Source organism: Lepisosteus oculatus, chromosome 28 (assembly GCF_040954835.1).
Source record: "Lepisosteus oculatus isolate fLepOcu1 chromosome 28, fLepOcu1.hap2, whole genome shotgun sequence".
In the NCBI taxonomy this organism is placed as follows: domain Eukaryota; kingdom Metazoa; phylum Chordata; class Actinopteri; order Semionotiformes; family Lepisosteidae; genus Lepisosteus; species Lepisosteus oculatus.
The window spans coordinates 820,703-843,871 of NC_090723.1; the positions used below are offsets into that span (position 1 = coordinate 820,703).

At 45.2% G+C, this 23,169-nt stretch overlaps 2 protein-coding genes across 13 annotated transcripts in view; both read right to left on the reverse strand.

Moving 5' to 3' along the window:
- Positions 1-14,136, reverse strand: part of svild (supervillin d) — a 73,845-nt gene extending 59,709 nt beyond the window's left edge. For 4 of the 10 annotated variants that reach the window (XM_069185773.1, XM_069185774.1, XM_069185771.1 and 1 more), the window contains exon 1: positions 11,522-12,020. The gene's annotated coding sequence lies outside the window, so the exon portion shown is untranslated. The other 6 variants (XM_069185770.1, XM_069185769.1, XM_069185768.1 and 3 more) reach the window with 6 other exon arrangements.
- Positions 14,137-15,158: 1,022 nt separating this feature from the next.
- Positions 15,159-23,099, reverse strand: cdk21 (cyclin-dependent kinase 21). Of its 3 annotated transcripts, XM_069185835.1 has the most exons (8): positions 21,695-23,099; positions 20,911-21,162; positions 20,052-20,184; positions 19,035-19,241; positions 18,346-18,455; positions 17,617-17,667; positions 17,105-17,237; positions 15,159-16,405 (listed from the first exon to the last, which is right to left on the reverse strand). In XM_069185835.1, the coding sequence occupies exons 2-8, from the start codon at positions 21,138-21,140 to the stop codon at positions 16,292-16,294; spliced, it is 978 nt and encodes a 325-aa protein (XP_069041936.1). In that variant the 5' UTR covers positions 21,141-21,162; positions 21,695-23,099; the 3' UTR covers positions 15,159-16,291. The 3 variants fall into 3 exon arrangements, with proteins under 3 accessions (XP_069041936.1, XP_006643511.3, XP_069041935.1); XM_006643448.3 differs by lacking the exon at positions 21,695-23,099 and having other exon boundaries at positions 19,074-19,241; positions 20,911-21,678; XM_069185834.1 differs by lacking the exon at positions 21,695-23,099 and having other exon boundaries at positions 20,911-21,678.
- Positions 23,100-23,169: the final 70 nt, after the last annotated feature.

Below are 23,169 nucleotides of genomic sequence, written 5' to 3' on the forward strand. Positions count from 1 at the left end.
CCCTCCAGACAGCCTCATCCTCAGTAGTGTTCAGGCACACACCTCTCACCCAGAGAAATGGTTAATAACAGGGGCCTAGTCTCTTCCAGCCAGGCCTGACCCAGTCTTGTCACCCTGTGTTTGCGATAAGGCCAACTTCACAGGGCAGCTTAGCGTGGGAGGGATGGTAACACTTAAGAGCATAAAGGCTACCAATGAGATGAAGCTTTTTAGTGCATCTGCCCCACTTTGTTCCCAGCAGTTTATTGAAACAAGGATCTAAACTTACCAGGGAATCTGCTTCAACAGTCAGCACTTTGCGTGTCTACTGTAAATGTCTCCTGATTCCCCTCATTCTCAGTTTCCTTTTGCACCTCCTGTGCTGGAGCAGTGAGCCACACTGGCCATGAACAAAAACCCCTATAAACAAGGAACAACCAGTGATTCTATTTCTTTAGAAAATAAAGAAAATAAGATGCACCTAAAAGATTCCTCTCAAAACAAAAAAAAAAACTACAGGAGGAATACGCAGAATACAAACAGGTGTTGCCCATGTATCCACCAAGATTCAAATCAGCTCATCAGGGACTTCCATTCAGTCAGGGCTGGCCATGTGTTTTTAAGTACTGCATCAAAAAATACTCATGTTTGAAATCCAATAAATACTCAAACTGCAAAGTCAAAATGTGATATCCGTAGATAAATTTACCTAACCTAATCACAGATTCATGATTCAAACACAAGAGAAGATTCAACAAGACAGAGCCAGAATGAAATAAAATATTCTAAGGCAATGCAAATAACTGAATACTGATCCTAAAACTTACAAAGGAGAGGCCTTGTGCATGTAAGAGGGGTCATGCGGGAACACAGAGAGAAGCCTTTAATAGTGTGAGATAAACCCATTAAAGCTCTGAGTGCTACCTGCTCAAGGCAGTGTGCAACACATCTATAAGAAGACAGTGTCGCATCTGACCGCTAACCGTGCTCAACTGTGTTCTGTGTTAAACACAACTACAATGTCAGTAAAGGTAGGTTAAATTGCAAATAACACACTATACATGCACACATGTACAACTACTGACAAGGAGACATATTAAATAAATACTGCAGTATACTCTTGAAGAGATTTGCACAGAACTCTGAAACTGACATACATCAGTTCTAACTCCAACACTTAATCCTGGGAACCAGGATTTCTACACAAGGATCCGTATAGCCTGCAGTCATGTCTCACCCAACAAATGGAAGCAAACGTTTCTGCAAAGTTCATCACTGCTGCTGGCAAGAGATCGGGACAAGAGCCAATCTGAATTCCCATCCATGTCTTTCTCCGGCAGCTATCCAGGTGAAGAAGCCGAGAGAGACACAGGGAGACAGAATAGCGAAGGCATTACAGATCACGGCTCATTTGGCGCAGATGCATTCCTCTACCTTCTCCGAAGCGAGAGCACCAGGCTGAAGGAGCTGAAGGAGCACAGGGGTCAGAGCGTGCTTCGTACTTCCCCACGGCCATCAGCGTGGGCTCTGTGATTTCTGCCAGTCATGTGACCGGACAGGGGAACAGAGCTCCGTGTGGCGCGTCGCCTCATAATCCGATAATCACATCTGACAGCTACATATGTGAAGCAGCAGATTAAGCAGAAACAATTCACTATAAATATGAACTAATGCGCAGGCAACCAGTCCTGCTCGTTAAAGACAGAAATGTGGTTTTTGTCAGAGGGACATCTCCCCAGCTGATTCCTGCGAGGATCTGGATAATTACAAGCCCCACAAAAGTGTGCACATGTTGAATGGAAGCTGTGGCTGTTCGCGAAACATAGCAACTACAACACTGAAGCGTCTGATAGTACAGAGCAACTTACAGAGGCAAAAGCAACAAAATGATTAAACAAAGGTAAAACAATCACTTTTTAAGTACTTTTGACCATAGAAAACGTAACATTTTGGAGACAAAGATAATAGGGATGCAGCACAATGCCAATCACAAAGCTCAGCAGACACCAGCACTGCAGTACTTGATACAGGTCAACTATCTGCCCGACAAGGCCTGACTGGTACTGAGGCACAGGGAGAACTTCCCCACGGGGCTGGGAGGGGACATGGGAACACTGAACAACCCCACATTGGTTTGCCATAAGACTCTTTTATAAGACCAAGCAGACTTAAAACGATAGACTTCTTGTCTCGATATACTCTGTTGTTCTCTCGATTTCCTGCTTTGAGCGATCTGTACAATGCTAACAAACTATTCCAGCCAAAAGCTGTGCCTGAAAACGCTTGTGGTGTCTGACCATGTGCATCTGACGCGTGTCTGTGCTGCTGGTGTACACTCACCATGGTCGACACCGGCAGCGCTCCGGTTCTTATGTTTCCAGTCTATTATGCGTCTTTGCACGTTTCATAGAGCAAAAAAACACATAAATTAGCTACATAATTCCTGATATTGCATCCCAATGGTCCATTACCCCCCAGCAAATTAGAGGATGCTTGCAAGGCTACTTAGTACCCGACTGGTATTCATGTCCCTGAGCGATCAAAGCCTGAAGCAGCCAGTGCAGGGACATACTGTACTGGTTGTGGAAAAAAGCACTATGCTGTTGGAAGCAGTTTAGATTCCCTGTAAAGTATTTAGTAATTAAATACATCAAGAAACCACATGATCAATGCCTGACTGGGATACCCCTGCAGATCACCACCTCATGCTCAGCCCTGGAGAGCCTCTATTACAAGAATTCTTGAGAGGAAAAAATCCAGAGCTATTGAAGCAAAAAGGACAGGAAAAAATGTATGAATTCACTACTGAAGCAACAATAAAGAAAAGGAGAGAAATAAAAAATAAAATGATTTCCTGTAAGACTGTTTTGATTCTCATTTGCTTAACAGTCGCTCTAGCTAATAAACTTGCAATGAATCGTTAAGCAAGTAAGCAAGAACACACACAAGTGCTCTTATAGATCACAGCACTTCAGCCCTGCTTTGGGAAACAATGGGTGTGGTCTGCTTAACAGCACATTATCAGTGGCTCTGGAACCACATGTAAATGATTTACAGTGGGAGTCTTCGAAAACTGTGCCAAAACATTTCCCAAGAGCCTTGCTTCAAGGAAAAAAGGTTTTAGCTGTTTGTTCAATTGCTTTACTGCCTTACGATGGAAAAGAAGCATGGATACAGGCTAAGCTAGAAGAACAATGCATACCTCCAAACTACACATTTAAAATTAAAATACGTTTTTTTTAAAAAACGAACAGTTACGACAGCCCAGAGTTTTGACAGAACACATCTGGATGTGCTGCCTGATGAAAACAGATATCAACCGCATATCAAATCAACTTGTAATCAGAATAACTGACCAAGCTGAACAAAAACGTCTCTACCATTTGATACAGAACATGGATCAAGATAAATTACTCAGATTAAAAATACAGAACTGATGAAATGACACTGCAGTAACACTGAATGCACAAACAGAAAAATAAAAAATTAAACAGGTCTGTAGCTGTGGCCATAAGGCATGCCACAGCCATTTCAAATGTCTTTTAAAAAAAACAAAAGGCTACTTTTTCAAGCCTGTGACACAGACCTAACTTGTGGTTCTCTGGCACGCACCTCATTTAAATAGATTTGGTGATGGAATTACCACAGGCAAGATTTGATTAGATTTTGAAGCTTAACATCATGTCTGTGACAGATGTCCTATACTGAAAACCCAGTGCTGATCTGTATGGATTGATCTGGCTCTCTGACATCAATTTTGGCTGAACTGTGTGAAGGACAAAAATAGGAGTAAACAGCATACCGGCTACTGGGAAAATCTGGAATGGGATCACAAAGAATGTGAAACAGAATCATACAGAACAGGTGGGTTCAAAAAATGCATCATCAAAAGTCTTTGGTTATTGATCCTTAATTGCATAATTGTATTGTTAAAAAGGGCCAAGTTCAACAGCAATTGAACCAGTAGAGGGAAAAAACGAACACAGTAAAAAGGCTGTCATGCTGTCCCTGCTAGACTCGTTCTCATCCCACTGCGGCTGTGTACTGTATGTTGAAAGAGAAACTGCTGACTCACTGAAATAACCCAACAAACCATGACACAATCAACAAGTTCACTCAGCTTCAGATACCGAGACCACATTTCAGCCAAAGGAAGCCATTGAGTAACATCATTTACAAAGGTCAGTTCAAGAGTTACAATAGTCGCAACAAAAGAAACATGCAACACCCTTGACATTTGTAACGTGGGCTGCCTAATGTTAGCTTTGAAAGCACAAAAAAATAATAATCTCCCACGTACAAAGGACAATATAACCATTCTCCTTTGAGCTGCTCCCAGCTCTTTGCAAAATAAAATAATCACAATCATTTTTCTTCCCAAACCTATGAAGCAAACAAACAGAGAAATGTGCTTAAGTGCAACTAACTGGAAATTACTACTACAAACCTTTTCCTTGTTTTCTGGTAAATTATCTGGGTGAAGAATTCCCAAAAGTTTGTTTGTAAACGAACCTTTCTCCCCTTCAAACTGGCTGTAAAGTGAGATGGGAGTGGGAGAGGGAGAGGGGCTGTACAGCACCAGGAAGAGGGAGGATCTCCAGTCTCTGCTGCCCTCCTCCTGCGTCAGTTACTGTCACGGGCTGGGAAAGTAACAGCTTCCCATGGCTGCAATGTTTATTCTGAAAAACACATCATTTTTCAATTTACAAGATGCTGCTTTGGGCAGAAAATTCACTTGAGAAACGGAGTGGAGATAATAAAACACAGAGCCCAGTGGTGGGCTGTGTTCTAGTGCTGTGATTCAGGAAGTAAGGTTTCTGTGTGGCAGGACATCATGTCAGATGGACCCGAGGTGCAGTCTTGACTGCCTCCAGATTCACTTTTCCTCTTTAGCCAATGAAATCACATTTGTATCCAACTTCACTACTACGCTCCTGTAGACAAAACTAACACACTTCAGTGTCTGTGCTTTACAAATGTAGTACTTTATCCACAGAGTGGGTCTCTAAAGTGCTTAGGTCAACTTCGGTCAAGTCTTGCACAAAGAGGAGATCTGCTCTCATTCACAGATCCTGCAGGTCCTCCTTGGTGCAGAGAGTTTGTTAGAGCCCATAAGTCCCTGGCAGCCAGACCGCAAAGGACCCAGGACAGACCATTACCAAGACTTTTTTTCTCTTTGCTGAGGAGAAACCCTCAAGCTTATGTTTCAAAGTGTAAAATTCAAATCCAGAGTGGTTAACATTTTACACAACACCAATACTATGTACAGCTCTGGTCACAACAGTACAAAAAAGAAAGGCTGCTCTCGAACCAGTCCAGAGAGCCAGACACATTGACGGGCTAAAGGAACAGGACTTCTTGAGTCCTGAACAGAGAAGGACCTGATACAGGATTGTGTAATTCTTCACTACATCAACAATTTACCCTTCTTCATAATCAGCAGCGAAACAAGTGGAAATTTAAAACACTTTTTTACACACTATGGTTGAGGGAGTGTGCGACCACACTCAGTAATCCATACAATTCTGGTGAATCAAGCTGATTTCTTTATTGCAATAAAGAAAAGGTTGACAGATGAAGGTAACAGGTTAACCTCGTCTCTCACTCACGTTCCTAAGAACAGGAAGATGTGCAAATTTTTGCATACAAAAAAAACACATTTATGACTGGTCAGTAGCACTTTTGTACCATATAATGTGTAAACAAGGTCAGAACGTTGGCAGTGAGGTCACCCTCGGGCAATCAACCAAGACCCTAATCAGCCGAGACCCTGTTTCCTTTCATCACACATTGCTAAATCACACGTAGGACGCATGAGCTACAGCTCCACTCGAGGGTGCCTGAAGAAACCTCGGCCAGCCAGGAGAGCACGAAACAGGGAAGCACTTCTTGAGGACCTAACTGCTAACAGTCACAGGTTCCTTCAGGAGAATGGAACAAGCTGCCCATTCATGTTGTCGAAGCCGACAGCCGTTCAACAGAACAAAAAAATGAAATACTTATGTAAATACTGGTTTCTTTAAGCACTTCTTTTGTAACTTTGTTTTGCAAGAAAAAAGTACGAAACACCGCAGTTTGGCTTCTGAACTTTCTGAAGACTATGTCTGCAGCAGAGGGCTCAGTAAATCACATCCAAGATGTCTAGACTTCTCTGAAAAGGGGATTATTTAAACTGTGAATGATTCCTTTAGTGCTGAAACTCCAGGAAGCACCCAGGGCTGTCCCTGCTGAAGCTGAACCTACATGAGCCGGCAGAATGAGCCCTGCACAAACACTCGTTTCCTGTTTTTGGCTGAAGGTCTGGCTCATTGATCTGCCTGCACACTATCATCACGCACATCTCCAGCTGAGCCGGCTCTCTAGACTGCGACAGGACTGGACTGTCAGATCGCTGTGGAAAGCACACTTTGCAAATGTGGGACAATGCAGCTGACAGCCTGTTATTTTAAACGAACCAAAGCGCGGTCTGGTGTGTCAAACATGCACAGAACAGCTTAGCTAAACTCTGATTATACCACTTTTGGGGAAATATTTCTGAAAACTGAACAGGAGCTAACGTTTAGGGTTTCTGGGTTTTGATTGCCCAAGAACTTAAATCAACATAAGAATTATTTCTAAGATCTCTGTTTCTAAGGTGTCAGCCAAATACGTTGCAGCCAATATTTACAAACCTGCACAGTATCTTCTGCACAACATCTTCTGCTGCCCACCACAGAGTTCCCTTCTCGCCTGATCTCGGGTTTAATGGTTCGACTCACAGCTTTTCCCCGACTCTCACGTCATGACTTGCATCATACACACTTCTCATTCACTCCAGTGAAAGCCACTGTGTACACTTCCCGGCCAACAGTGCTCATACCCCTTGCCCCTCTGAGCCAGCTTGCTCAAACAAACCTACAGCACCATCACTGAAGAAAGAGCCGGCAGCAAACTACAGGGGCTGCTTCCAGGAGTAACTTCATCCAATTACATTGTACACCCACCATACCCAGTCACACTCAACAGGAAGACAGCACTCTCAGAACCCAGGGCATTTCAAGTGTCTCTTAAATAAAGGTATCACTATAATTATGTTTTCATCCCTGTTGCTGAGTTTCCCCTTCTTCGTTGTGCTCCTCAGACACTATTGGAATTTGTTTTTAATTCTACCACAAATTGTACATCTGCCAGTTTTTTCCCCTTGCGGCCACAATTCCTCATGAACACATCTAGCGTGTTAAAGCTCTGTTGTCTGTTGAGCAACCGTCCGGGACAGGTATTTCAGCTGAGCATGTCAGAACAGTCCCGCAGAGAGCACCCCTACACCAGCGACCCCAGAACCCCAGGCAGGATCCTACAGGACTGCACCCCGGCTAGCTGAACTGGGCACCAGTCTATTGTCGGGCACCACTAAGCGTAGCCAGTGTGTCTTCAGAAGCTGGGAGGAGCCTGGAGCACTCAGGAGAAAACGTGCAAATTCCACCAAGGAGGTGCTCCAAGCTGGAACTGAACCCGGCTCTGTGCATATAAACAGTATTTGGAAGACATGGGGTATTGAAATACTACCCTCTATCTATATTTTGTTAATTGAATAGCGTTAAGGGCTCTCTCAGGAAAATCACAGGCTTTACAGGAAAATCCCCAAAATGGCCTAGTCTACACTTCTGACAAGACGATTTTCAAGCAATGCAAATTACTTGAGTAATCCAAATCAAAAGAAGATAAAAGGGTTAAAGCAGTTCTTAATAATCTACCACTCCACAATGTCGACTCCAACAAAATATTTTAACGAAAGCTGACACCTAAGCTAAAGCTGAACTTCTTTCATACTGTGCGTGTTGAAACAAACACCTGAAACAATCTTGAGTCTGCACAAGATAAAGTCAAGAGGGATTTCTCAATATTCACTGTGCAGATAAAAGAGAATGCACGTCAAGCTTTAAAATGTGCCATTATCATTTCTGAGGGGTAGACGGTTTTTCAGATTTAATCCAATGAACCCAAAATAGAAGTACAAAATCAATATGCACACATCTCCAAATGTGTTTCTTCTTCAGTAGACGCTTAGCTGCAGACAGCCTCTGTGGAGAGACACACGTTTCCTAACTTTTCTAACCATTTTCCATTCTTCCATTTTCTTACCGCATTCTCCAATACAGGCTGCGGAAGAGCCAGTGTCTATCCCAGCAAGCAACGGGCACAAGGCAGGGTACACCCTGGACAGGACATCATCTCTGAAACTCAGTCCGCTGGCATCCTGGTCCCTCACAACACATGGCCTCAGCATTACTGCTGCTTAGCAACTGCCAGCAAACACACGATAATTCAAACTCCATATGCACAAAGCTAATAGCAATCTACTATCTGCTTTGAGCAGGCATTCGCTATGAAAGGCTATCACTGTCTTTCTAATGATCTGTTCAAGTTCATTTAAAATATTCATGCAAAAACAACATTTGTACAGCTGACCCCATATTTAGAGACTCAGTACAGGGTTGCGGGGGAGAGCCGAACCCAGCAAGCAACAGGCACAAGGCCGGATTCTCCCCGGACAGGACAGCAGTCCATCACAGCGCACACAGACACACTCACAACACCCTGCCAGCCTAGTCCAAACCCGTCTGTAGTTTGTATGTTCACATGCGTTTTTTCTGGGTGCTCCTGTGTCCTCCCAGAGTCCAAAGGTAATTAGGCTAATGGTTAGTTAATTGGCTCCTGGGAAAACTGGCCCTGTTGAGTGTGAGGGTGTTTGTGTCTGTGTGTGCCTTGCAATGGACTGGCGTCCCATCCAGGGTGTACCCTGCCTCAAGCCCATTGATTGCTGTGAAAAGGCTCCATCTACCCTGCAGCCCTTTACTGGATAAAGCCATCTGAAAATGTAAATGGAAATCTCCCACAGTCGTTTTTGTAGCACACTAAGGTTGAGCTCCTTGGTTTTTTTTGTTTAGTGTCAGATGTCTTCATCCTGTTGCAGTGGCTTCTTTACATGTCTTCTGGTTTCAATGGTCAGGCACACACTCAGGGTACATGCAGCTGAGCTGCAGCTACAGTACTTGTTTTTTTAAGAGCATGGCATTACACGTCTTCCCCCAGGGGAAACTCCTGGAGCACTCCTGGGCTGTGGTTCTGCGGCACAGATCAGTCTTGCTACATGATTGAAATTCCTCGGCTTGCACACGTTTATCTTCTTGATCTAACCTGCGCTCTTCTCTGCCCTACAACAAACAAGCCATGCTCTTCCTTTGCAGGTATGTTCCTGAGAAATCAGTCACCAGATACTTCAGAAGTCATCCCCTGCTGCTAGATAACCTTCCCCACTTATTATTAGGTATGACTATGGGGTTCATAATTCAGATGTGCACTTGTTTTGCTCCTCTTAGCTTGATTCTAATTCAAACAAACCTTTTCCTACTTAGAAAATATAGAATATTATCACATTTGGAATGGTGGCCTCCAATAGGCCGAGCTCCGCCGCCTTCAACGTGGAACATGGGAGTTTCTATTGTGAATTGCAGATGGTTTCAAATGACTAATAATACCTTCAACTGTCAGGAGGCAGTACAGTAAATCACCGACAAATTCTGAACTAACCTGACAATTATGTGGCTTCTGAAGTGGAAAACTAGTGAAAAGGTCACGTTGATCAAATCTGTAGTGTTTATTAAGGTTTCAGGTGATGCAGCTGCCAGGATCTCCAGGCAGGAGGGGGGAGTCCTGCCCACACTGCACACCCGGTCTGCACCTAAAGGAGTCTCGCACACCCCGAGCTCACTGCAGAGGGCACCGCAGACCAGGACCTTCCAGACAACTCACACCCCCTTGTGCCTGGCGGGGGTCTCCCATGCGTGTGACCAAATCCAGGACCAGCGCCGGCTTCCCATCGGGGCAATCCCCCGTACCGCCTGAAACCCTGAGACCCCCCCTCTGACCGCTCCGCTGACCCCGCTGTCGGGCGTCCAGGCTCTGGGACTGGAGCTGGAGACCACCGAAGCAGGAGATGTCAAGCTCAGGTGTCAGCTTGTGTGATTAAACATGAAAGGAGAGAAGAACACCTTCGGACAACCCAGGTTCATTCCGGAAACCCAGGGAGGGAGAATTCTCCGGAGAAAGCGATTGGGAAGTATTCAGTGGTTGGGTTAAACACGATTAATCTCTCCTGGACGCTGTGATTTGATCCATCTGCAAGGCTAAGTGCTGGCTGGCTTTTATTACTGCACCCTGAGACCTGGGGAATCCCTCCGATCTCTACACAGCACTTTTTCTTTCTTTCCCAGAGGCTCCACTGACTGATGCTCGCCATCCCTGGGGCGCCTGTGGGAGCCGAGAGATAAACTGACTGCATGTTCCACTTTATCTGTGCTGATTATGTGGTACGGAGCATGGCTCTAACAGACCCCTACGGAAAACATTTTGGAAGTCAGCGATTTCATTTCCACCACTTAGCTTCAGGACCAGGGCCAAATATGAAATCACAGCCTTTGCAAAGCCAGGCACTTCAGATTTGTGAAGTACGGCCGTCATTTTTTCCCTTAATTCGCGATGTCAATCATGCCGAAGAGTCAGGTTACCAATCCTGGAATGGTCTAAATTAAATCTGTGAAATAAAAGCACATCTTGCTCGAGTCCGTACTCGAATAAGACAGAAGTCCCGGTTTCTGCAGAGTTTTGTTTTCAGAGCTGAAACTCAAACCACCTGCGTTAGCCGCCCAGGAGACAGATACACCCCACCCTGGACTGCAGGATTCAGACCTGCTTCTGTGCACCGTGAGTCAAATGTCCTAGGACCTTAGGGGCATCACCTCATCACATGCGACACGATTCCTAGCTGCACATCGGAACTAACGATTACACCTTAAATCGCTTTTCAAAGGAGTGTTGCTATTGGCACAGTCACTGATCATATACGACAATATAGGTCGTTATGTGGTGTTGTACACAACGTTTAACGTCACCCCTGGATTTTCCAAGCGGAATCAATGCTTTAATAAACACACAAAAAAAGTTCATCTTGCACCAAGACAAACAATACGTGGTTCCTCTTTATACAGTACAATAGGATTACTGAAATAAGCTGTGAAGGGGAAGAGGTATTGTCTGCACCTAGATCACCTCACAACCTCAGAAGTGAACGCACACTGTATTTCAGTGCAGAGGAAGTCAAATCGTTTTACTGTACGCCTTTGTTGGAGTTCGTCCTTCTGTCCAAGAGTACAGTTTGAAACCCTCGGTCTCACTGCAATCTGTTCAAAAGGACAGTTTCTTAAAAGCGTTTCGCTTTCGCTGTTAACCAGAAACGTAGACCGAATATCGGTCAACTTCGTCCTGTGAAGTCGTCAGTTTGTACAACAAAGCTTAAGTTTACCTCCTAATTTGTCAAAATCGAATGTTTTCAAAACAAGATATATTCAACGTAGTTTACCTCTCAGGCTCGTATGTATGCGGGGAAAGCCCTGTCGAACCAAACCAAAACAGTGCAGCTCGAATTATAAAGGCGCTTAGATTTAATGTGATAGGGATCTCCTCGTAATAAAATGAGACCAAAGTTAAAACTCAGATCACCTACCTGCACCTCGGGGCGTTGAAGCACGACTGGACACTGGGCTAACGTGGGAGAAACTATTACTGCCGCTGTCGATACTTCTGACGACTCGCCGCGCCTCGCCGAAACCCAGCCGGTCAGCTGCAGACTGCCTTTCCAGTCTCGCCCAGGAGGTCGGATGCGCGCAGCTGCTGGTCAGGCTAACCGCGTGCTTCAGGAGTGCACTTATCCTCTTAGGAAGGGTTATGGGACTTAATTATCGCGACTTTTACACAGGCACAGAGCAACCCACCCAGCTGGCTCGGGAGAGGTCTGTTGCCGTGCGCCCGCCCCTCCTGAGCCCGCAGTCCAGTGCATGCCCAGACTCACTCCTGCTCAGACAGAGGAATTCGCGCACAGCACAGGCGCCTGCCAGCCCCCAGCTCGTCCCGGACCTCGGGCCACGAAGCCCGCTTCTGACAGACCTTCGTCGCCTGCACTTCGTACGGTCTTGGAGTCCTGGACGTTGTCGGGCGTCACACTCCGACAGATGTTGGGGAGGGGAGTGGGGGGGACTTAACCGTGGTTAAAAACGAACTATTTTCAGCTATGCACTATAAGGAAAACCAGAATACTGAGAATAGACAACGTGATGACATTGTTGATCACGTCTCAGGCTTGGGTGTGCTGCCACGGATCATTTCAGCTCCGCTCGCTCGCAGCAGGGCGATCCAGACTTCAAATAAAACTAAACAGACGTGCTTGGTGTGGTCCCCCAAGACACAATCATCGAATACCATCCACTGTCATTTTAAAAACTGACAATGCTGTTCTAGCAATGGTGTACAGTACGTCGACAGGCCAGGTATTACTGTATTCCTACTGTCTTGCCCAGGGAGGCGTTGCCAGTGCTGGAGAAACCAGGGTCACCTGCGCTACTCCCTGAGCTGGCTGCACCCCCAGTCTGCTCCTGCCCACCATCAGTGCCATATCTCTGCCTACACCCCTCCCCATTCCTCCACTGCCCGGATTGCCAGGGCCTCTGCCCTCTCAACGCTGCGAACAAGCAACGCACTAAAGCTCACCATTCTCAAACTGGCTGTGTCCTTTACAGATTGTGCTCATTTACTATAAACATGAATTGCTCACCAAGAGGGTGTCTACATGGCTTAATTTGTATCCAGTCCATTTATGCTTGATACTGTTTCTGGTCATTTTGGTTGTAGCAAAATGCAGAACTTACTGTTTTATCGTATTAGTGCCATTGTTAATTTCATTTCGTTGTACTTGTAAGATACCAGATCTATAGCACTCATTCTAACCTTTGTGTGCATGGTAAGTCATGCTAGATAAGGGTATCTGCTAAGAAAAGTGTATAATAAGTAAACCAGTGAGAGTTTGCACAGACTAGGTACAGTAGGCTACCGCTTTATGTCAGAACAGATCACTGGTGGGGCACAGCTGTTTCCCCTTGAGTAACTTGTGTGCAATAATTCCAGTAAATGCCCTGCAGTGCAAATGAGTCTCCATTTCATAGTTAAAAATTAAAGATGTTTTCAATTCATTTTCCTTGGTTACATACATAATTAAATTAAAAAAAGACATGCATGGTAGAAATAATATGATTTTTTTGTCTCTTTTTAGACAACCCTGACACCTCTCAAATATGGCAAAACCAACAGCTCTGCAGAAAAGCTGCACTATACTGTCACTTTTGATTCCAGCCGTCTGTAAATAACATTGTGATGTCTGAAGAAGCCTGATCAGCATGCAAACTTTATGCAACGGCCACAAGGCTGTTCAAAGGAGTTGTTTTGCCTACATCTGCATTGGTTTCTGTACAGAACCTTCCAGTATGTTTGTTAAGATGATTTCTCCTAGATGGAGAAAAAAATAGTGCAGAAGTCAGAATTGCTTCCTGTCCTGATGGAGTAAAGGCAATTTGAATCTTTCTGAAAGCAGCACATGGCTGCCCAGCTCATTGTCCTGGAAGGTGAGAAATGTCAAAGAACAAAAATACAGGAAGAACAATGGCCAGTCTGGCCAAACCAATTCTTTAAGTTTTTATATCCAGTTACTTATGAACAACTTCAAATTAGCCCTCAAAACAGCTGTTATAATACAATTTATAAACGTATGTTAATTTGCAAATACTGTAAAAATGTATTATCGCAGCACTATCAGATACATACAGTAGGAAACCCAAATCTTTTTATGTTAACTAATTTAATATACTTGTAAATCAATTCAAAACAAACATCAGACAAAACAAAACATCCGTCCGATTCATTTGCAATGCATTGGATATTGATTAAACACAAGATACAGGCAACAGAAGACTACATTGTCGTTTTTGAAGAGAAAGTTTCATGATGTAGGTTCAAGAGTTTCACGCGGTTTTAATGAGACAAAAAGGCTTCCAAGCTCTACATCATCATAAAATAACATGCATGCAGTGTTTGTCTGCTGTATCAAAGCCCAGGATCAAAGAGTCTGTGAAGGTACTTACTTGAGCTGCATCAGGGATCTCATTTGGATCTATGCAAATTGGTCCTGCTTTCAGTGCCGGGCTCTGCCATCTGTGCGCTCATCAATACCGAGGCCAGGCCATGTAGGGAGACCCAGCCAGGCCAGTGACACCAGAGAGTCCCTGATAAAAATATCTCCTGCGCCTCAGCATTCCTCCTCCAAGCCCCGTTCCAAATGCACGACACAGCGTATGAAGGCCACGCAGCTAAAAGCAGCCTCTTCGCCGCAGAACAGATGTCAATTCATGCTGGAGAAAAATAAGTATGGCTTTGCCTCCGAGCAGGGAAAAAAAAAGCACTGGCTGAAAACAGGTTTAATGATTTTTATATGGAATAGCAATCCTCAGTCTGTATATAACAATTATGGGATATAAAATATCTCACACGCACCCATGTGTTATATGTCCTTTCCCTTTGCAAACCCAATGCATTCACAGTGCTTTGCAGAAGTAAAATGTTCCCAATTATACATGCATTTATCTGTTTTTTTGTGTGTGTGCCTTCGTGTTTTATTATAATTTAGATCTGAAACATGCTTTCTGAAATCAAATTTCACTCAATTGTGGTCCGGAAGCTGCTGTCAAGAGCTTCTCACAGTGTCAGCACACAACACAACAATGCAGCATATCGTGGTACTGAAGTTTTTCTTTGGTGGGTATTTTCTAAATATGAGGGAATTTTGACTTTTCCGATAGGGAGAGCCCCTTCTCAAGCGACCTCTCTTGGTCAAAGACTGAAACGTCAACATAAAAGCGTGGTTAAAAAAGAAACAGTCACTCTGTATGTTGTTTCTGTAAGTTATGTTGTTGGACCAATAGGAGATACTCCTCCCTCACTGCCCCAGAGTGATGGCCAGGGACACTGCACTGCAGAAAACAATGGTCATAGTGGGTTTCAATTGCAGACCCTCTGACAGCAGGTCAGAAACCAAAACCAAATTATCACCTAACAATAAGCTGTTCAAAGCATTTTTGTCAGGTAAAACATAAAGCAAAGCTTCCACAAAGTGATGGCAATACAATTTTAAAAGCTTTGGTACTGCAACAGTGCCACCTACTGTTCATATGTGGTCAATGCTCACTGGCTTCAGTTGCATAATAAATCTGAATTCCTTCTGCAGTTTTACAATTAGAGAGATTAATTAGAGATATTAATAAAGCTGCTATTTATTTTATTAACTAACACCACATAAAATGTACAGCACAACAGGAACAGAAGAAAGAAAGGTTTCTACTTCGGATAAAATGACAATAGTTGAAAAGATAAACATCAGGTGTCCTGCAGTGCACAGTGAGTCCCCATAAACACAGAACCCTGTGTTTCCAGAGAATGTTTCTATTATTAAAATCTCATTAACAAATAAAACTTCACAAAGCATTTACAAAACAACAAAACAATATAACAACCAAAAGATACAAATGTCAGCACTGGCAGAAATGGAACAGGCAGTGTGCTACAGTCTTACAATATCCTGCAACATATGTATGCAGTCTAGAAAAACAGTGGGTAATTACTCTCTCCAGCATTTCTCGAATTACACAGCATCTCATCTATTCTATAAACACTCCATTATCAAAACTCTCGGGAAAACATAAAACGAATAACACACTTTTCACTTGAATCTTCAGAGCTGAATAATCTCGAGCCGCCCAAAGTCAAACTACAGCCCAGATCAATCAACGCACAAACTCACCTGCCAAGTGTTCATCCCAAATACATTTTCCCATTACGAGGCTCCTCCCATCATGGGGCACTTTGGAAATCTGGGATTGATATTAAGAATGTTTTTACAGGTCTTCGCTAAAACTCTACCAAAATCCACTTGAGAGGAGGTTCAAACAGTGAAGAGTGACACTAGCATCAGGTAAAACCGAGATGAATCGCTCTAATCCCATAGTATCACCATCCGATTTCTCACCTCTTTCTCAGGTCTATAAAAATAAAATACAAACAAAAACAAAAAATATAGGAACCCCTATTTCAGAGCTGGAATTAGGCTCACAGATTGTCATGCTGTCTGACAGTGTGTGTCAGGGTTCCACTTCTGCTGCTGAAGTTGTTTTTGACACAGATGCATTGTTATGTCCAGAAAGTACTGCATATTTCAAACCTGATAGCTGCAAAAGATTTAATGAAAATGAACACATTTAATTATAGATGAACACATAAGGCCTGTTATTTATTAAACCAAATCAATTCGACATGGAAAAAAACTTAAAACTGCTTGCTTCCCAATCCCTTGGCGTCCTGTCAGCTGCTGCTGGTCTGGCTGTGCTCTCTGCGCTGCTTAGTTTGCAGACACTCTCTCCTTCCAGCGAGGGGGAGCACGCGAGGAAAGAAAAGGGTGATGCAGGGCTTCTGCAGCCGAAATCCGTTTCGCCGGACTGAAGAGCAGGCACTTCTGCAGGTGACAGGACAAGCCGTGAGCGGTACTCCACTCCTGCTTCCAACTGTCACCTGAAAATCTGCACTTGTATTTTGAGGAGAAGCAAAACACTCAGGCACATAATACGCTTTTTTAGAAGCCAGACGGTACTCCTAAAGCAGTCTTTTTTCTCAGGAGTCATTGTGCTTGCAGATCAGATGTCATGGTGTACAGATGAGGCTGTTACAGCGAAGGACTCCCTTCTGGCCCCCAGAAATGCGCAACAGACAGTCTTACAAGTCCACGGCTCGTCTCACACATACATTTGTAGAGATTGGCTTTTCTAAAGGGCAGCATGGTGGCGCAGTGGCTAGCATTGCAGCCTGACAGCGCGGGGGCCCTCGGCTCAATTCTGGGTCCGGGGCACTGTCAGTGTGGAGTCTGCATGTTCTCCACATGGGTTTCCTCCAGCTGTCCCAGATTCCTCCCACAGTCTAAAAACGTACTAAAGGTTAACTGGCTTCTGGGCAAACTGGAGTGTGTGTTCGTGTGTGCCCTGTGATGGAGTGGCGTCCCATCCAGGCTGTGTCCTGCGGTGCAGCTGTTGCTGGCTGGGACAGACTCTGGCTCCCCCGAGACCCTGAACTGGATGAGTCAGTTAGAAAATGGACGGGGGTGTTGAAAGTCTTCCTAAATTCTGACCCCTCGCAGGCCCCCGTTCTTGCTCGAACTTACCAACAGCAGGTCGCTGCCTTGCTCGTCCATGTTCTGGACCACTGGGTCTACGATATCGGACATCTCCCAGAACGACGAGTACTGCAGGGGAGCCTGTGCGGGCCACTCCTCCTCCCGGGGCAGACCGATGACCCTGCGGAGACGGCACTCTGGTTGAGCACTGAAGCAGCACCTCGCACTTTCATTTCTCAGCCTGGGGGCTCAAGCCGGCAGCTCCTAAGCAATGCAAGATGAACTCCGGATGTAATCGGCTTCTTATGGTCTGGGCTAAACTAGTACACTGTGACTGGATTTCCATAGCCGGCCCAGTCCTGTCAGGGCAGGGTGAGCTCAGCTCGCCTCAGCTGCCTGCCAGCACCTCAGCGCCTCTCCTGTAGCAAAGCCTGAGAAATACAAGATGCTTCTCTTGTGGCTGTAGCTTAAAGTCAGGTTGATTACTACCAATTGCTGACTGAAGACGTTATTGCAAGAAAAATAATTCTAGGTGTTTTAAAAGGAAACACAAACTTAACTCGAAGATCTTGTGGAGCTGCTGTATGTCGGAATATCCAAGAAATAATGGCCTGGAAAACAAAAGTGAAACAAAATAGATTTTAATCCTGAATACTCTTTACTTCTGGAGTTTATATTTTACGTTGTCTCAAACCTACATTATGAGACCTCTACACACATACTGCGGCACACAGCAGTGCCACTCACAGATTACATTCTTCCTTGAAGTCCTTCTCTTCATGGTCCCATTAAAATTCATACCAGGAAAACCATTTAGAAACCACGGCTGGCAAAATGTTTGTGTGCCTATCACCCTTTGGCTGCTTTCCATCCAAAACGTTTTGAAAGGTCAAACCTTGACATTAACAATTTCATCTCTGTCTATTATCACTCTGAAATCCATAAAACAGACCGAATAACTGAGACTAAAAGTTTTTTTCTAAAGATGGAAATTTTGGAAAATGTCATGTCTATTCAAAAGGCCAGGTTGTGAAATACCTGCTCAAAGGGCCATCTCTGCATATGTGCCAAGACAGCAGAATTCTCATACTCGTAACTCTACCAGGAGCTGCTTTAAGGGTGATCAGTGGGTGAAGAAAGGGATGCAAAACTATGATTAATGGGCATTCTGAAGACATGCAGGGACCCATTCCTGTCCACTGGAGGATCAGAACCAAACCCCACGGAGCAAGGAAATCAGGACTTCCCAGCCGTTTCCGCTCCGGGTACACACAGGTGCTCAGGCATACCGGAGGAGATAGAGCTCCGCGAGAATGCAGCCGGTGCTCCACATGTCCACAGAGGGGAGGTAGCTGGAGTACAGCAGAACTTCTGGAGCTCTGTACCACAGGGTAGCAACCTGGATGACAAAAAGCGAAACACAACAACCTTACAAAGTCTGGTAGCTTTTTTCTTTTACCACCCTTTGAGAGTGGTAGCCCAAAGTTTATTATCATGGCAAAGCACACCAGAACAAACTTATTTGAAAGCCTAAGGCCGTAAGAAAGTCGCCCATTTCAACATCAGCTCATCTGTAATTCCTCAAACCGTATCTCACTGGAACACTTGATAACCGCAGTCCGGCGCACACTCGGCCACACCACCAGACTAGCATTTTCCTCCAAACCAAAACGCCTTTTGTCTTTAAACACCAGAAAAAAGCTTGAAAGTTAAAAAGTAGCCAGAGGCAACATGTTCAAAAAAACACTCATGGAAGATTAAAGCAGAAAGACAGATCGGAAAGCAAGACAATTTCAGAGTTGTTCTTCAAGTGTCAAACTGTATCCAACATGAACCTTACCCCTCGACAGATCTGCACAGTACTGTTAGTTTCACCCTGGACTTCCCATATGTACAGAACTTTTCCAAAGCCTCCCACAGATTGTACGGAACTTCTGCCAGGAATCCACTGGGATTTACAACCGCGCCCTGTGCTTACGGCATGAGAGACTATGGTGCGTCCTGATGGGAGACCCACCCCTGGCGTCAGGGCCATGTGGAAGCTGTAGAGCCGGGCCAGGCCGAAGTCGGCGATTTTCAGCTGCCCCCTGCTGGTGATCAGGATGTTCTCTGGCTTCAGGTCGCGATGGACCACAAAGTTGGTGTGCAGGAAGTCCAGGCCGCTCAGCAGCTGTCCCATCAGGTCCTGAAATCAGAGAGAAGTTTGCTGTGGCCCTTTCTCCAGAGATAGCCTCTGTGAAATCAGTAACACAGGGCACCCATGAAAAACACAGCGGTGTTTATATTGACATTTCCCTCCACCAGGCACTGCGGGGAATCAATAAAAAAAGGCAAATATAGAATTACAACACAGAATCTAAACCAAGTGCTGTAAAGATATGTATCACTGGTGGCACCTCATTTAGAATATTGTTTTCATCAACCCAGTACAAAAGGTTTAAGGATACTTTTCTACACTAACAAGCTAAGATGTGAATCTTTTTTAGCCTTGAACAGAAAAGACTACAAAATAACTTGATTCAAGTGTTCAAAAGTGCTCAAAGGAATTAAAAAAGCTGACCAAGTGGACTTCTTCAGAATCAACACTGAGTGTTGTACCACAAGACAAACTGGATGAGAACATGAGGCTCTTCTTTGTACACTGCTGGAGTGCAGAACTATCCAGCTCTGAGCATGGAAGTAGTCAGCAGTGATTGCAGAACTAGCCAACTGTGAGTTTGGAAATAAAATAAAAAAACAACGTAGTTAAACTGGAATCTGGGCAGCATGATCAGTTCCTGGGGTGCTATCAGTGTGGAGTTTGCATGTTCTCTTTAAGTTTATGTGGGTTTCGTTCAGGTACTACCACAGTCCAAAGACACGCTGGCAGGTTGATTAGCTTCTGGGAACACTGGCCCAGTGTTCTGCGTCTGCGTTCTGCAGATCTGCGTTCTGTCCTGCCTGAGCTGGTTGAAGCAGCTGGAACAGGGATGGATGGTGTTATGGGTATTCTCACCTTGATGGTGTCGACGAGCAGGCCAGAGGGCGGGGCCGCCTTCAGGTACACGGCCAGGTCCTGGTCAATGTACTCGAACACCAGCGTCAGGTCCAGCTCCTTCTCCAGCAGCTTCGCTGACACTCCGAACAGCCTGAGCGACAAGCGGGGTCTCACATCATTCAGCAAAGTATTGAGTAAAGCAAACGAAAATGGGTGCTTGCAGGTATTCAACCTAGTTATCTATTCAGGGCAAACACGTTTTACAATAAAAGTAAATAGCGTGATTGTGATATTAAGCTACAATCACTTGCATGTTGCAATATAATGTATTATTTACCAAAAACAAATAAAAGTCTGAATGTTGTATTAATAACTGCCACAATGATCTTAAAATAATAAAAACAAAGGGATATGCTTGCATTTGAGGCAAACCTTTTAGCTGTCATTGTGTCCTCAGAAATAATGCAATGCGAGAGCTATAGTGATTGTTTTGATTTGCGTGGCGACGGACACTACTGTTAAGCTGCTGTAGTGCACTGCTGTCACACTGTCAAAGTGAACCGGCCCTGTGGTGACTGTGTGTCTGTGCCGATGAACTGATGCCCATCCAGTGTGTGAGCCGCCGTGTGCCTGTTGCTTGCTGGGACAGGCTCTGGCTCCCCTGTGGCTCTGGACTGGATGAAGTGGTTAAAATACAGATGGATGGATGAACGTCTTTTCCCACTTTGTTACTTGCTTATACAGTGCACGGCAATTTCTAAAATACTGCCTCATTCACATGGATTTTCACATATAATTAAGTATAATAACACGGGCAAAGGGGAGTCCAGACTGCATGTGCAACAGCTACAAGAAGCAGGGCTTCAGACAGCCATACCTGACTACGTTTGGGTGGTTGAAACAATCGATCTTCTTGAGCACCGCCACCTCCCGGATCATGAATGCGGGGATGCCGTCCCGTCCGTGGCCGGCCACGCTGAGCTTCTTGAGGGCGACCAGGCGCCGCTGGCCCTGTGTCTCCCGGGCCTTGTACACCTTCCCGTAGGCGCCCTCGCCCACCTCCGCCAGCCTCTCGTACTCCTGAGCCGCGGAGTCGTCCGCGTCCATCGCTCCTCCGTGCACACCGCAGCTGCCGGCCGCAACGCCAGACCGGGAAACGTTTCGCATGGACCCCGACGGGCGACGGGAGCAAACGTTAGAGAAGAGATGTGCAGAAAAACAGTGACCTTAAGATGGCCGTTATACCTGAATGCTTCCAAAGAATACATTTCTCCTGTCTGACGTAGGTCATGTGTCCTGATTATAAAGCGTTTGGGTTCTGTCAAGATCAATGCACAGTGTGGAATCTATAGTCACATTTTGTTCGGCATTACTTGGAAACGAAGTAAAATAACCGTTGCTAAAACGTGATAATACACCAAATGTGAAGTGAGAAAATTCTACATGTGACCCCCAAGTCACAATAGTTAACGGGAAATAACTTATAGTTTCATCAGCTCTACTTTTAAAAACTAAACCTTAACAATATTAGTGGAAAATATGGCAATGCCTTGATAATAAATTAGCCACCAAAACGTAAACCCTTCTCTTAATTTAAAGCCACGGTCTAAAATATCGCTACCCCTCACATCGAACTGAAACTCAGAAATCGCCCAACTCACGAGCTGCTCCAGCACAGAGCCCGGCCAGAGGATAAGGCGAGACAGGTACCGTGGGAGCTCCGCTCTCGGGCACTTTATGGCGCTATTGTATCAATCCAGCTCCGGGACAGCTAATCAGATGTCTGGAAGTGTTGCACGAATCCGGGTGCTGGCATCGTGGTGCAGGCATGATACGGGCGTGCTTTACAGAGGTCGCATAATACAGGAGTTAACAGCAAAGCAATCTTTAAGAAAGGCTTTGGAGCGACGTGGATGGCGAGCGTTGACACTGAACTTTTCCCCCCCGCCTGCACATTTCCAGCATTTCCACCCACTGCCCGTTTAGACAATTCACCGTTACTAGCAGGTTATTAACGCTGCTGTCGTCTTCGTGGACTGCTTGCTCTCAGATTCGGGTAACTGCTGCAAATAGTGTATTTACTTCCAAACCCGAATTTCAAGAGCACAGTGCATCAGTATGGGAAGTGGGGACAGTATGCGTTACCTTCAGCCGAGAAGTTGTAACTGGAGGCCTGTAACGTTCCTGAGTTAGATTACTAGGTCATTAAAGGTCTATGGCCCGCTTATAGTTTGTTTATTAATCTCACTCTCCTAGCAAGTCCCAGCAAAGTCAGATGGGTATTGAGGGTTTTGAAATGCACGTAATCGAATTACAGTGCTCAGATGGATGGAACTCAAAGTTCACACCTAAGGCTACAGAAAACGAGCACAGCCTCTCTGTCATGACCTGTTTCAAGTCCATGGCAGTGAAACTGGACTGCCTGAGGAAAGCAACATTTTCAGCGCTCTCAGCACCTGGACCAACGTTCTGTACCTCCGTGAACAGGCTTTGTCCCTCCTGCAGCTGGTTCACAAGTGAGCACCCGGAGGCTTGCGTGCTGCTTCAACTGACAAGCTACGAGCCCGAGACGGATGAGACAGGCAAGGGAAAGCAAGGGCAAGGATCAAGATGTTCATATTAACCTATAAACGTTATATATTATTTTTTATGAATCAAAATGTAAGTAGAGCTATTATTGACATAAAAAAAAGTATAGACGGCATGCAAACCCGTAAAAAGAAGTGCCTGGGCCGACTCCTTCCCAAAGGGCTCTAGCTCCCAGTAGACCCCACTGGCAGGGAGCAGCAGTGAGACGCGCAGCCTCACAGGGAGACCCCCGATTGCGCGGATGATGGGCCCCGTTAGGGGGCCGATTTCAGCAGCAACCCCAGAGGGGCCAGGGCATTCTGGGCCTCGCAGTGACACACATGGGGCCTTTACGCGTGGCCAATAACTTTCTCAGCTGAAGTCTCCCTACGATACTTACAGTACAAACTATGACTCTCTACTAACACAGCATCTTGCAGCGGCGCTGTAATAACCTGAAGCCTCAGAATGTCCAATCCCTTGCTGGACTGCTGCTGAAACCTGTGACTAAAGGGCTTACATTTCCTCTTGCTCATTTTTCAAGTCTCTGAAGATTTTTCCAGTGAAG

Excerpts from the sequence above, each read along its gene's own strand:
- cdk21 (XM_069185834.1), bottom strand. The coding sequence starts at position 21,200 with ATGCGAAACGTTTCCCGGTCTGGCGTTGCGGCCGGCAGCTGCGGTGTG. Across the intron at positions 19,242-20,051 it reads TGCTCGTCGACACCATCAAG|GACCTGATGGGACAGCTGCT; the intron begins GTGAGAATACCC and ends CTCTGATTTCAG. Across the intron at positions 16,406-17,104 it reads AAGGCAGCGACCTGCTGTTG|AAGTGCCTGCTCTTCAGTCC; the intron begins GTAAGTTCGAGC and ends TGTCACCTGCAG.